At 43.6% G+C, this 13001-nt stretch overlaps 1 protein-coding gene and 1 pseudogene across 1 annotated transcript in view; one reads left to right on the top strand and one right to left on the bottom strand.

Moving 5' to 3' along the window:
* LOC133107602 (uncharacterized) overlaps positions 1-13001 on the bottom strand; it is a 980437-nt pseudogene that overhangs the window by 365668 nt on the left and 601768 nt on the right.
* Positions 327-13001, top strand: part of LOC133108174 (immunoglobulin superfamily member 5-like) — a 41771-nt gene continuing 29096 nt past the window's right edge. The window contains exon 1 of the mRNA XM_061217611.1: positions 327-580. Within this exon, the coding sequence (XP_061073595.1) occupies position 580 (1 nt within the window). The 5' untranslated portion in view covers positions 327-579. The remainder of the gene's footprint in view (positions 581-13001) is intronic.

A 13001-nucleotide genomic window follows, 5' to 3' on the forward strand; every position in this document is an offset into this window, starting at 1 on the left:
TACCATGGAAACCTGGTCCCGACTTTTCTTCCCAGTCCAGGATTTCCAGGATAGAAAATGTGAACTCTATGGTAGGGCGGTTGTGATCAGCTCTATAGTGTTCATGTGAAGTCGTTGTGCAGAACCATCCGGAATGCTTCCTGTTTGTGCCATAACGTCTCCGGCCCCGCCCCCGACCGCCCGGTGGGGATCGATAGGGAGGCCAAAGGTCATAGGTCACCGCTGCTCTGCGGGCCAATCGGTCTCCACAGCAGCTGGTGACATCATATGCAAAATCATGCAAAGAGCTGCCAAGTGACCCGGCTTCACCTGCACTTCACTGATATTATTGTTCTCTGCCTGCAAATTAGGAAGTGAATTTGTGAAACACAAGGAAGTGGATTTTAGCCTCTGGTGTGAAGCGCAGCAGTTGGGAAGAACTTGGCCTGCTTGAGGTGTCAGCACTGGAGCATCTTCAGTGAAGCTTCAAGCCCCAGACCCTGGAGCACCTTCAGACCCTGCCTGATCCCAGTCATCACTGTGTTTCACACAGCCTTCTCACCTGGGAACAAGCTGAGACAAAACTAAGCAGCCATTTTGAGTAAGTGAGACAAGTACTTCTGTAAGGGCTCTGCTTGTGTGGCAACGTTTCCCTATTCCTGATCCTCAGGACTTGCTGTGTCTTCTGGCTTCTCTGGTTCATACGGAGCACTCAATGAATTAGGATTACATTAAACTGAATAACAATTATCATTTCATCTCTAAGATCTTAGAAAGGATTTGTGAAATAAATGTGGCATTGACAAAGTAGCTTTTTCTTGGCAATATTTTCAACAAGGTCTCTTGATTCATCTTAAAAAGCTGATATATTAGTTGATGCTGAACAAAACACCAATTAATGTTGAATAACAGTTCGATTTTCCAATTTATTTGACATCGCTTAAATGATTTTAAAAAATGACATTTGCATCTTGTACTGTAGAAGAATAAATCAGTATTTTTTAAGAAACCAGGCTTGCGACTCAGAAGTTGTGTATTCTCTAAAGACACTTGTATAGAGAGCAGTGTAAAAAATCTATCTTATCTGTATTATAATACAGTTGATATTAGAATAGCATAGCAGCAGAGAGTGACAGATCAGGAGCTACTTGAGTCATGCTAGTCATGTTAATTCAGTTACAGCAGGATGGCCAGTACACCTAATTGATAGGGGTCACAAAATTTACTGCTGAATCCAGAATACATTTAATATATTTCTGACAACTGCCATTCTTGTAAATAAACATAATTTTCATCAAGTTCGGGAGATCTTCCTGTTCTTGGTAAATGATAAATGGTTGGCATTTATATAGCACCTTTATCCAAAGTGCTGTACAATTGATGCTTCTCATTGACCCATTCACATGCACACACACACGCACACGCACACACACACACACACACACAACAATGGTGATTGGCTGCCATGCCTTGCATGGCATGGTTGCATGCATGTTCTTCTTTCGGTGGTGATTCTCCCTGGGCAGGGTTACTGAAATCTGACCCCCTGAAGGTCAGAAATACTGCTGGTTTTCAACTCTAGCTAATAGTTGATTGGTTGATTGATTATTGTATCTGAGATTGCATTGGACTGGTGGCCTCGCCCTTCGCTTCCAGATGCGTTCACAGAGCCAATCTTCACCTGATTACACAAGCTCAAAACTGACTTGACCATGTTGGTCATGGTAAAACCTTTCAAAATCCTGTGTAGTTTCATCCACAATGCCACCTTTGATTGGCTCTTGTGAAGCTTTATGTGGGGCTATGCTGCAATGAATATTGCAATAGAGTCTTGTAAAATGTGCTATATAAATACATCCATCCATGCAATAAATCTTCTCAACCTCGTATTCCTGGTCAGGGTCAGGGTCAGGGTCGTGGAGGGTGGGTGAGTGGCTGGACCCTATCCCAGCATGCAGTGGGCGAGAGGCAGGAATACACCCTGGACAGGTCATCAATCCTTTGCACGACCATATGAATATGTTTTGACTTGACTTTGATTGGAAGACAGAAAATAAGCAGTAATACTAGCCTCAAGGGCCAGATTGTGCTTCAACGGATTGAACCTGGGCTATACCAGAGGCTGTGTGCCTCTTTTTTGCCACTTGGCATTCTAAGACAAGTAGAATTGGTTAAGAATAGCGACAAGCAAAATTTAGTCAAATATACCATTTATTCAAACATTATACAATGCCAAAGTTGGGTCTGTCCAGAAGATTATCAAAAAGAGTTAGATATTCAACCAAGTAGATAGTAAGTTAGAATAATTCAGAATAAATATGAAATTTTATGTTCTGAAAAAATCCATTGAAATCCAAGTTTGAATTACAAGTGTTTCTTCAGTATAGAAGTTCTGTAGAAAATGATTTGTGAAATATCTGGTTTTTAATTTTAAGTTTTTGATTCCTTTATATAATGTATATATATTGAGAAACAAAACCAGAACTTCTAATAGTATTGTTATTGGCAGCTAACGTTAGCTAATAAACACCAGATGCTCATCGGGGCATACAGAGAAACACTGGCCTGATTTTACAAACATGAAACGTTAAATCCAACCTTGCCTGTTGTAAAACTAGTTAGCTAGCTAGCTAGCTAGTTTTGGTGGTAACATGGTTTCAAGTCAGTGTGGACATCTAACATTAACGTTACATTAGCAAGCATCATATAACTCTAATAAATAAAACCATTTTGGTAAGTTTTTATAAATTATATTTATATTCCAACATTGACTTTACGTGTTTGTACCTTGGTTAAATGACAGGAAAACACTACCTTCTATTCACATTCTTCAACCTTATCCACCCGGAACTAAGTTCTTTGTTGTTGTGACGTCATGGTGATTTCACTTAAATAGGTAGGCCTATTATACCTTTTGAACTACATAAAGTTTAATTTTGATAGGAAACTTTCCACCTTACCAGCAACACTTCGGTCATTTTCTGGCTGGACCCAACTTTGGCATTGTATAATTTTTGAATAAATTATTTATTTGACTTAATTTTCCTTGTGGCTCTTCTTAACCAAAATATCTACTAGTCTTAGAAGCTTTAAGTCATCAAATATAACTATAGCCAAATGGCATGATTTAGCACTTCCGAATTACCATTACTCTTTTTTACCATTAGCATTACCAACCCTCTTGGGCAGTATGATGAAAATAATATCTGAAAGTAGACAGAAAATTGCATCAGAATACACATCTGCTTTAATGCCAAAGATATGACGCTCCAAAATTGACACAAACCCCAATTTCTACTTGTGAATGGCTCACCCGATATTTAGGATCCAATATCTCTAGAACGACAAAACCAATGAGGCTAATGTTTTGGATGTTCTTTATTAAATAAATAATGAACATTTACACAAAGTTATTATTGAGATGAATTCAAAATGCTAACGTGAAAAATACTGTACTTTATTGTACTATGTTTTCATGGAACCAACTAAAATCATGCATTCATTTAATGCAAAATAGATTCTACCATAATCAAGGTTTCATGGCAGGCATTTTGGAAAATGGCAGGCATTTATATAGCGCCTTTATCCAAAGCGCTGTACAATTGATGCTTCTCCATTCACCCATACACACACTCACACACCGACGGCGATTGGCTGCCATGCAAGGCCCCGACCAGCTCGTCAGGAGCATTTGGGGGTTAGGTGTCTTGCTCAGGGACACTTCGACACAGCCCGGCCGGGGGATCGAACCGGCAACCCTCCGACTGCCAGACGACTGCTCTTACTGCCTGAGCCATGTCGCCCCATAATTGTTTCATAATTATTGGCACCCCGGGTTCAGTACTTGGTGTATCCACCTCTGGCAAGCATAACAAGAACCAGGATATCTTTTCCTGTGATGCTTGAGAAGGTGTTTGACACATTTTTTGGGGATTTTGGACAATTCCTCTACACAGATCCTTCACCTTGGGTTTGCGCCCTCTTCAGTTCTGGATTTTGATCAGATTGAGGTCCGGTGACTGAGATGGTCATGATTTGCTGTCACTGATTTATGTGTGGATATCTGACCAAAACAATTCAATTCAGTTCAATTCAGAATTCAGGTCTTGTTTGGTCATTTAAATTACGATTGAACAATGGTGTCGTGGTCAGGGGAGCCAATAATTCTGGAGCCCACTGCACATGTAAAATAGAGCAGGCAATGACCTACAAAGTGATATAGGAAACATTTCTCTTGACCGTAAGGGAGATAGGGCAAAGTCATGGAGTCACGTTATTTGTCGCAAACTTTGATAGCCCACATCTCCCGGATTAATAATCTGAAGCAGAAGTCATTTTGGTTCCAGGGATTTCTTATGAGGCCAAAAAAGGTCCAAAAGTGTGTTGAATTGACATGTACATGGTAGTGCACATAGCATGATATTATAAGGCAGCAGATGGCATATTCCCAGAGTGAGATAATTTTTAAACCACTGGCAAGTATTTTTAGACAGTCTTTAGAAACTGGAGAAACAAGGTAATATAATACCAATGTATAAGAAAGGGGACCATACTGATCTACAAAACTACAGGCCTGTCAGTCTAACTTGCATCGTAAAATACTGGAATCTATCATTAGAGACAACTGGAATTATAACTTGAAATAATAACTTCATAAGGGCTTTCATAAGGGTAGATCATGCCTGTCAAACCTTTTGGCATTCTTTGAGGAAGCTACCAAGTGTTTTGATGTTAGCAGGGTTTATGAAATTGTATATTTAGATATCAAATTAAAATGAGGACAGTACATTAATTACAGGAGACATTTTGGAGTGGGTTCAGAACTGGTTGTGGGATTCTACATGTGGGAAATAATACAATACAATATTGGTGGTACAATATTAGAATGCACTCAAGTTGAAAAACTTGGGGGTAACAGTTGATCAAAGCCTTTCCGTTTCTAGTCAATATGCAGTGTGCTGCAGGCTAACAGGATACATAGCCAATAGAATATAAATCTAAGTAAGTTATACTCTCCATATACAATACCCTTGTCAGACCGGAAGTATTGCATGAGGTTCTGGGGACCGCACTACAAGAAAGATATGGAGGCACTGGCTCAAATGAGGGCAACCAGATTGATTCCATGTATAAAAGATAAAAGCAATGAGAAAAGACTTAAGATGCTTAATCCCTTCAAGCTTAGTAAAAGGATACCTAGGGTTGATTTGATTGAGGCTTTTAAATTCATTAAAAGGATTAACAAAGTGAACTACAGGCGATTCTTCAGGGTGAGTTCGGTAAACAGAACGAGGGGACATGAATGGAAATTAGCAAAAGGAAAACTCTCACTGCCAGTCAGACTACCTGCACTGACATAAACAGACAGAAATTAGGTAAAATCGCACACCTTATCTCTGCATCAGCGCAACACACTCTGTCAAAGCCCCCGGGATGGACTGACTGTCAGCAGGTACACAGATTAAAAACAACATTAAAGATGTCAGATTGACAGAAAGACCGCTTTTAATATGTTGTTGTCAGCAACAATCTAATCTTATCTGGACCGATCCTACTCACTTACATTTCAGGAGTGCTTCGCTCTGTTTCAGGGGCCTGGAGCGTTTGCTGGTTCTATCCAATTATTACAGCTTCATCTTTCCCAATGGCTTCATACACCAGTGCCGATTCACTGCTGATTCACTGCTATATTGGATGGCAATACAATTTAGGAAACACCAAGTAAACATGTAGTCTGCAGCTGTAGCTGAGTTTTATTAAAATGTCTGAGCAGATTGTGTCAGATTAAGGTGCAGAGCAGAAACTCAGGGCTGCTAGGGAGATAGGCTAGACCCAGTGAGACACAGGCAGGGCGAGGCCTTTATTGTGATGCACGACATGTATGTGTTTGATGCACACACACACACACACACACACACACACACACACACACACATACAACAATACAATAACTAATACAAAAAACAAGAATATCGATACAACTATATAAGTGCCATTACAGTTTATGGCATATATAAGGCTAATCATGGTGGTGAGTTAAGGAGGGAAAGGTATAGCCTGAAGAGATGAGTCTTCAGTCTGCGCTTGAAAGAGGTCAGTGACTCTGCCTTTCTGACATCCACCGGGAGGTCATTCCACCACCGTGGGACCAGGGCAGACAGCAGTCGTGAGCAGGAAGTGCAGGTGTGATGAGGGGGAGGCGCCAGACGGCATGAAGTGGCAGAACAGAGGGGTCTTTACATTACATTACATTACATTAATGGCATTTGGCAGACGCTCTTATCCAGAGCGACGTACAGTTGATTAGACTAAGCTGGAGACAATCCTCCCCTGGAGCAATGCGGGGTTAAGGGCCTTGCTCAAGGGCTCAACGGCTGCGCAGATCTTACTGTGGCTACACTGGGATTCAAACCCCCAACCTTGCCTGTCTCAGTCATTTACCTTAACCACTACACTACAGGCCACAGGTCTTGCTGGTATATAGGTCTTGATGAGTGATTGAATATATACAGGGGCTGATCCCTTAACTGCCTGGTACGCGAGCACCAAAGTTTTAAATTTGATGTGAGCCATAACAGGCAGCCAGTGGAGGTTGCTGAGTAGGGGGGTGACATGTGAACGTCTGGGAACATTGAATACCAGATGGGCTGCAGCATTCTGGATCAGTTGTAGGGGTCTGATGGCAGATGCTGGAAGGCCAGCCAGCAGAGAATTGCAATAGTCCAGGCAGGACAGGACCATTGCTTGAACAAGCAGCTGAGTGGAGTAGGTGGTGAGAAAGGGTCGGATTCTCCGGATGTTGTACAGGAAGAACCTGCACGCCCGGGTCACCATAGTGATGTTTTCGGAGAAGGACAGCCTGTTGTCCATCACCACTCCAAGGTTTCTTGCACTAGGGGATGAGGTCACTGTGGTATCCCCTAGTGAGATGGAAAAATCAGAGAAGGGAGAGGTTAGAGCAGGGAGGAAGATTACCTCCGTCTTACCTGGGTTGAGCTTTAGATGGTGGTTGCCCATCTAGCTCTGGATGTCTCTCAGGCAGGCACCGATACGGGTAGAGACCTGTGTGTCTGATGGGGGGAAGGAGAGAAAGAGTTGGGTGTTATCAGCATAACAATGATAGGAGATGCCATGAGCAGAGATAACAGGGCCAAGGGATCTTGTGTAAATGGAGAAGAGGAGGGGTCCGAGGACTGTGTCCTGAGGGACTCCTGTAACAAGGAGGCGAGGGGTTGACACTCTTCCAGCCTAGGACACCTGGGAGGGCCGGCCAGAGAGATAAGATTTAATCCACTCTAAGGCTGTGCCACAGATCCCTGTAGATGCCAGGAAGCCTAAGAGGATGGAGTGGTTGACCGTATCGAACACCGCAGAGAGGTCAAGAAGGATCAGGACAGAGGAGCAGGAGGTTGCTTGTGCAGCCTGAAGAGACTCATTGACGGAGAGTGCGGTCTCCGTCGAGTGGCCAGGTCTGAAGAGTGGGTTTCTTTACACACACATACACGCATACACACATACAAACACATACACACACATACACACACACACATATATACAAACACAGATTTTTTTTGCATCCACAATTGGACAGCCACCCATCCAGGTGATCACATGACACTCCAATGAAAACACAGTAACATTAGCGTACAGATATTACATTACATTACATTAATGGCATTTGGCAGACGCTCTTATCCAGAGCGACATACAACAAAGTGCATACCCATAACCAGGGATAAGTGCGCTGAAAGACCCTAGAGGGAAGTACAATTTCAACTGCTACCTGCACAACAACGATAAGGACCAGGGCCTATTTGATTTTATTTTTTTTTTTTTTAAACAAACAAATAAACAAACAAACAACAAAGCAAAAGTGACCAAACTTAACTAGCCAAACACTGCTTACCTAGCCAAACTAAAAATACCAATACACAAAAAAGTAAATCACAGAAAGACAACAATTAAGGTTCACAGGGAGGGATGGGGAGAGGTGCTGCTTGAAGAGGTGTGTCTTCAGTTTGCTCTTGAAGGTGGGAAGAGATTCTACAGTTCTGACCTCAACGGGGAGTTCGTTCCACCACCGTGGAGCCAGAACAGACAGTAGTCGTGAGCGTGAGGTGGAGATTCGGAGAGGGGGGGGTGCCAAGTGGCCTGTGGAGGCTGAACGAAGAGGTCTGGCAGGGGTGTAGGGTCTGATGCTTTTTTGGAGGTAAGCTGGGGAAGACCCCTTAACTGCTTGGAAGGCTAGCACCAATGTTTTGAATTTGTTGCGAGCCATGACAGGCAGCCAGTGGAGATATCACAGAACCTACCTTGGCTAGCCTGAGCGATATGAGGGACAGCTCTGACTTCGCCGAGTTACGGCATGGCTCCACTGCAGCCATCAACGTCAGCCATCATTTTCACATTCTACCGTCTCCATGGCAATTCTCCTTAGAGGGGTTAAGAACATAATTCTTATAAATTATTTGTCATTCCAAATCAAGATTTTATATCCTAAGAACTTAAAGGAAAAAAGTGTTGACATCCGCTGCTGTTCTATAATTAACGGCGCCCACTCGCTGCCCACGTTATGAGTGGGGGAGCGAGATTCAGGCCCAAGCCCAGAAACAATATGGACAAAGTGTCTGTGATGTCACCCAAGCACATGCACAAGTTGGAGCCAGAGACCACAGTCAGGATTATACGAGTTTCCAGACTTCACCTCTTCACGTCATGGTGCACATCACTGATTTCCGACTCACAGGTATCAGGAAACAGGTGACACATTCCGGGAGAGATGGGATGCCTGAACTCAACAAACTGGCACATGGGGAGACATTAGATGAAGACGAAATACCCATTACGCCAACATTTTCTTGTGGGAAACAATAATTGACTTATATGTATTTTTACCATATTGTTACCTTTGAACCTTTGACTTACACAGAGACTGGTGGCTGAAATGTCTGGAGCCAGCCGGTGTGGCGCTAGCGAGCTGCATCTCTCAACAACACCAGGAAGAGCCTAAAAAAATTAAGGCTGGTTTCAGACTGATACTGCAAAAGAAATGTTACAGTTGCTGAACATGTTCAGGTAGTAAAGTGTGCTTATGAGTAGTTCAGTGTGGGTAGTTATTGAGTTAAGGGTGAATTCACACCATGTTAGAGTTTGCGGTGTGTGGGAAGGAACCCCTTGTATTGTGCTCAATAAAAACACTCTTTCTGCCAAAAGAGTGCGTGTTTGAAGATGAGAAAAGACCAGTGCAGTTTTTCCAAACTGTTAGAGTGTTATTATAAGCATATGGATTTTGAAAAGATATTTCAATGAAGAAAGAAAACTGGCGAAATTAGCAGGATTCCAACAAACTCAAATTAACAGGTAAACTGTGATTTACAGTACTGTGCAAAAGTCCTAGGCACCCAAGATTACCTTTTAATATAAATTTGGTCTTAAATGTGTTTTTTTTCATGTTTTGCATTTGTGTGCGATTTTCAAACATTCATTTTCCAAGAAAATCAATGCTACAGGGATTTTTTTGTATTTTGTTAAATATTGTAACATATTAAGTAATAGACTTAGAAAAAACAAACATTATTGAGGCAGTCTGGCATTACATGGAAAGCCTTAAGCAGGCATCTGCAGAAGTACTGTGGCAAGTTCCCCAATATGTTTGGAACAGCCTTCTGTACAAGCTGATTTTCTTCAGTAAACTGCAGGACAGTGTACCTAAGAGAATTAATGCAGTTTTAAAGTGTGGTCACAAGAAATATTGATTTGATTTTTGTAACTCTGTTTTGTTCACTGCTCTTTAAAGTTAATTCGATATTTAGAAACTGTTCATTTCATTATTTCTAAAGTATCTTTGCTTCATGGACCTTTGAACAGTACTGTAAGCGGTATGTAAAATGATTTCTTAGCTTCAAAATTTACTAAATATTTAATGTATAAAGTAGGTTTTTTTGTGTAAAAATGCAAGAAAATTGTGGTTCAAATTTTAATGTATGCTAAATTTATTATGCCTATATGTTTGACTAATACATATAATTTAATGCATGAACATGACAAATGTAATAAAGATAGACCCTAGGATATGAGGTGGAGGCAAACCAAGCAGGGCGACACCAGACTGATGAAAATCAAGAGGTTGCTGAGGACACAGAGTTCTGAGAGTAGTGCATCACATGCAGCCACTACTCATCTACAATCTTTCTTATGCTCTATGGTGTGCTCACTGGATGCTCACTGTGTGCTCACTGCGTGCTCACTGGATGCTCACTGTGTGCTCACTGTGTGCTCACTGCGTGCTCACTGTGTTCTCACTGGATGCTCACTGTGTGCTCACTGCGTGCTCACTGGATGCTCACTGTGTTCTCACTGCGAGCTCACTGCGTGCTCACTGGATGCTCACTGTGTGCTCACTGGATGCTCACTGTGTTCTCACTGGATGCTCACTGTGTTCTCACTGCGCGCTCACTGGATGCTCACTGCATGCTCACTGTGTTCTCACTGCATGCTAACTGTGTGCTCACTGGAGGCTTACTAAGTGCTCACTGGATGCTATGTTCTCACTGGATGCTCACTGTGTTCTCACTGTGTTCTCACTGGATGCTCACTGTGTTCTCACTGGATGCTCACTGTGTTCTCACTGCATGCTAACTGTGTGCTCACTGGATGCTTACTATGTGCTCACTGGATGCTCACTGCATGCTAACTGTGTGCTCACTGGATGCTTACTATGTGCTCACTGGATGCTGTGTTCTCACTGTGTGCTCACTGGATGCTCACTCTGTGCTCACTGGATGCTCACTGTGTTCTCACTGGATGCTCACTCTGTGCTCACTCTGTGCTCACTGGATGCTCACTATGTGCTCACTGGATGCTCACTATGTGCTCACTGGATGCTCACTATGTGCTCACTGGATGCTCACTGTGTTCTCACAGTGTGCTCACTGGATGCTCACTATGTGCTCACTGGATGCTCACTCTGTGCTCACTCTGTGCTCACTGGATGCTCACTATGTGCTCACTGGATGCTTACTATGTGCTCACTGGATGCTCACTATGTGCTGACTGGATGCTCACTATGTGCTCACTGGATGCTCACTGTGTTCTCACTGTTTTGTTTGGACCCATAGTTTCTCAACCCGTTTTGGATAGTTGACTCTTTTTCTGGATTCTGTTTTTGTTTGGGGCGGCATGGATGGTGCAGTGGGTAGCACTGCCGCCTCACAGCAAGGAGGTCCTGGGTTCGAATCCTGGTCAGCCGGGGCCTCTCTGTGTGGAGTTTGCATGTTCTCCCTGTGTTTGCGAGGGTTTCCTCCCACAGTCCAAAGACATGCAGGTTAGGCTGATTGGAGAGTCTAAATTGCCCATAGGTGTGAGTGAATGGTGTGTGTGCCCTGTGATAGACTGGCGACCTGTCCAGGGTGTATTCCTGCCTTTCGCCCAATGTATGCGACCCTGTACAGGATAAGTGGGTTAGGATAATGAATGAATGTTTTTGTTTGGTCTGCCCAATTGTTATCGACGCTTTGCCTGTGACTTCGGTATGATACAATGTCTTCATATAAACCCATCGAGAATTGGCTACATGTTGGCTAAAAAGCATTAATTTATTCAACTGAGATGTCCCCTGAACACATTGGAATTAGAACAACAAACAAGTGTTAGTTTCATGTGAATGTGTTTAATTTCATAACATGATCTATCACCTCAATGATACACACTAGCCTATGCTATGCCTCCTTGTAACTTTCTGCTATAGATGCAAAGTTCAGCTTGTTTCTAATCTGAGTATTCAAAGCGTGTTTTCCAAGCTTTGTTGTGTTGACTCCGCACATGTGTTAAAAAGCGGAAAACAGTGAACAGCCCAAAGAGCTCTGAATTGCTTGGCTGTGGCCAGGTTTGTTAATGCTTGTGGGTGCTCAGGACATTATAGCAGAGGAGGAGAGTAAAGATTTACACTTGAATGGTGATGCTCTGTCAAACAAAAAAGGGCTGTGAAATGGGTGTGATTCTCATTTGCAGCTTTGCGAAACACCATCTTTGTTCTGTTTGCACATGCCTTACATCACATCCCTGGGTCTACCTTTAAAGGCAAAAGTCATTAAAAAAACCCAATCATCTAACCACACTGTTAGCGCCCCTAGCACCTAACCACACTGTTAGCGCCCCTAGCACCTAACCACACTGTTTAACGCCCCTAGCACCTAACCACACAGTTTAGCGCCGCTAGCACCGAACCACACTGTTAGCGCCCCTAGCACCTAACCACACTGTTTAGCGCCCCTAGCACCTAACCGCACTGTTAGCGCCCCTAGCACCTAACCACACTGTTTAGCGCCCCTAGCACCTAACTGCACTGTTTAGCACCCCTAGCACCTAACTGCACTGTTAGCGCCCCTAGCACCTAACCACCCTGTTTAGCGCCCCTAGCACCTAACCACACTGTTTAGCGCCCCAAGCACCTAACTGCACTGAGCGCCCCTAGCACCTCACCACACTGTTTAGCGCCCCTAGCACCTAACCACACTGAGCGCCCCTAGCACCTAACCACACAGTTTAGCGCCCCTAGCACCTAACCACACAGTTTAGTGCCCCTAGCACCTAACCACACTGTTTAGCGCCCCTAGCACCGAACCACACAGTTTAGCGCCCCTAGCACCTAACCACACTGTTTAGTGCCCCTAGCACCTAACCACACTGTTTAGTGCCCCTAGCACCTAACCACACTGTTTAGTGCCCCTAGCACCTAACCACACTGTTAGCGCCCCTAGCACCTAACCATACTGTTTAGCGCCCCTAGCACCTAACCACACTGTTTAGCGCCCCTAGCACCTAACCACACTGTTTAGCGCCCCTAGCACCTAACCACACTGTTTAGCGCCCCTAGCACCTAACCACACTATTTGGTGCCCCTAGCACCTAACCACACTGTTTAGCACCCCTAGCACCTAACTGCACAGTTTAGCGCCCCTAGCACCTAACCACACTGTTTAGCGCCCCTAGCACCTAACCACACTGTTTAGTGCCCCTAGCAC

The sequence above is a fragment of the Conger conger genome, chromosome 13 (assembly GCF_963514075.1).
Source record: "Conger conger chromosome 13, fConCon1.1, whole genome shotgun sequence".
Classification (NCBI taxonomy): domain Eukaryota; kingdom Metazoa; phylum Chordata; class Actinopteri; order Anguilliformes; family Congridae; genus Conger; species Conger conger.